At 41.0% G+C, this 2,468-nt stretch overlaps 1 protein-coding gene across 1 annotated transcript; it reads left to right on the top strand.

Annotated features, from left to right (window-relative positions):
- The first annotated feature begins 229 nt into the window (after nt 1–229).
- LOC131650273 (uncharacterized) lies at nt 230–2,038 on the top strand. Its single transcript, XM_058919989.1, has 2 exons — nt 230–1,429; nt 1,580–2,038. The coding sequence occupies exons 1-2, from the start codon at nt 230–232 to the stop codon at nt 2,036–2,038; spliced, it is 1,659 nt and encodes a 552-aa protein (XP_058775972.1).
- The last annotated feature ends 430 nt before the right edge of the window (nt 2,039–2,468 follow it).

Raw genomic sequence — 2,468 nt, 5'->3', positions numbered from 1 at the left:
CCTCACTTCATTTGAGGAGAATTCTAAAGTCCACTTCAAAAAATAAGAAGAAAAGAAAAAGAAAATGAAAAGAAAAGAGAATATTTTACTTCACAAAAAGAAAAAGAAAAGAAAATATGCAATTACGAATGGACTTTAGGATTCTCCCGATGAAATGCATTCCACCATATCATTTAACATGCATGTTTATTTATTTTCAGGAACATTTGGCTTTGTCTCCGACCAACTCATGGCTCCTCCATTGAAGACTGGTAGTCGCAACATCTCCTACACATTCCTAAATCCGAATCTGGATTCTCTCGACTGTTTGGTTAAGAAGATCACGCCGGATGAAACAACCAGATTCCGTGAAAAGTATGGGTATATTCTGAGTCTTCTCAAGATGCCATTCACCAAATACGAGCAAGAAGGAGTTCATACCTTGCTTCAATTCTACAACCCTTCTCTCCGTTGCTTCACGTTCCCTGACTACCTTCTGGTTCCTACGTTGGAAGAATATTCTCTTTTCCTTGGTGTTCCGATCAAGAAGGGAGAAGTTCCGTACTATAGCACCATGGAGGCTCCCACTTCTATTGAAATCTCCAAGGCTCTTTATTTGAGCAAGTCAGTTGTTGATGCAAATCTCTCCGAGAGAGGGAGATCTCAGGGTTTTCATATGGAGTTCCTGGTCAAAAGAGGGTGTGATGCTGCTGAAGCGAAAGAATGGGACACTTTTAGGGCTATCCTGGCTCTAAGTATCTATGGTATCCTAATGTTCCCGAACGTGCCTGATTTTGTTGACATGAGTGCAATCCATTTGTTCATTCTGCAGAATCCTGTTCCTACACTCTTGGGGGATGTTTATCACTCAGTTCATCAAAAGAACCGTCAAAAGAAGGGTTTGGTCAGATGTTTTGCTCCTTTACTATACCGTTGGTTCAGATCACATTTGCCTGAACGTGGAGCTTTCGTTGATAGTAGGCACACCTCTAAATGGGCTGAAAGGATTATGGGACTTAGAGCCAAAGACATTGTGTGGTATAACAGATCTTTGGAAGACAAGGAGGTTATCATGAGTTGTGGAAAGTTCAACAATGTGCCCCTCATGGGTGTCAGAGGTGGGATCAATTATAATCCCGTCTTGGCTAGGAGAACTTATGGATATGCTTTCGTCAATCCTTCTGAGCAATCCGAGATAGCTGAGAACATTTTTTATCATGTGGTCACCGACAATGGGCAGATGGCAGAAGCTGTACAAGCTTGGAAGAATATTTGTTGGAGAGACAAGAAGCATTTTGGTCAAAGGGACTGTGCAACTTATGAAGACTATACTAAGTGGGTCGAAACTGTGGCTAATACCCAAGGGATGCCTTTCCCTATTAAGGATCCTTTGTACCCTCCTGTTGGCGCACAACCCAACATTGTCTCCATGCCTCGTTATAATCAGACTGTTGAGCAGAATCGGAAATTGACTGAACAAATGGAAACAATGAAAGTTAAGATGAATACTGATAGGCAAGAGAAGCTTTCTGCTCTTCATAAGTTGAAAATGAGAGAAATAGAGCTTGAAGAATTGTATGCTAGAGGAAATACTTCTCAGAAGAGGCCAAGAATGACTGTGAATTCTAAAACTACTGAAACTCAAGAGAAGAAGCTGAAAGAACATTACGAGACTCAGTTGGCAGATTTGACTAAAAGACTCCAGATTCAGACTGAAAATGCCAATTCGGAGAAGACTCGTCGAAAGAAAGCAGACAAACTCTTGTTGGATCGTCAGAATACCATAGAGAAGTGTTATGAAGAGATCAGAAAGCTGAAAGGCCAGATAAGAGAAAAAGACCAAGATAATGTCCAAGTTCAAGAGGAAGCTAGGTATTGGGAGGTGAAGAATCGCAACATGGAAACAATGCATTTCAGAAAAGACCTGCTGATTCAAGAGATCATTAAGAGGCCCACCCGTGCTGAGACCAAGAAGCTCTTTGAAGAAATGAAGACTTGGAGTGATAAGCACATTGGAGATAGCCCTCTTCGCCATTTGGACATGGGAGATCCTGCTTGAATGTTGATTTTGTTGTAGAATCACCACCAGATTTGTTGGATGGGATTCCTGATTTTATTTCTGTATTTGTTGGCTCATGGGAGCAGAATATTTTGTACTTCAAAAACTTGGTTGTGGAATTAATCGATTATGCTTCCTCATCCTGTTTGTTTATCTCGGTTGTGCTTATCTTGGTTTTGCTTCACTATCTTCTCCGTTATCTTGTGTTGTTGGTTTGAGACAAAGCTAAAAAGTCTTGAAAATAATAAAACATGCACACATGCACACATGCACCCATGCACCCATAGCATACTGCATTTACAGGTTTTTATCAGATTCTAATTGGGGTCCCTTCCAACACAGATTTCTTTTCCGACGACGAAGCTGACTTTCTTACATCCTTACCGCACCAGGAGTAACGAGAGAATCATGGAACAATTTGAACAGAATC

The sequence above is a fragment of the Vicia villosa genome, linkage group LG2, assembly GCF_029867415.1.
Source record: "Vicia villosa cultivar HV-30 ecotype Madison, WI linkage group LG2, Vvil1.0, whole genome shotgun sequence".
NCBI lineage: Eukaryota > Viridiplantae > Streptophyta > Magnoliopsida > Fabales > Fabaceae > Vicia > Vicia villosa.
The sequence above is the reverse complement of the archived record's forward strand: the minus strand, read 5'-3'. Positions and strand labels throughout refer to the sequence as shown.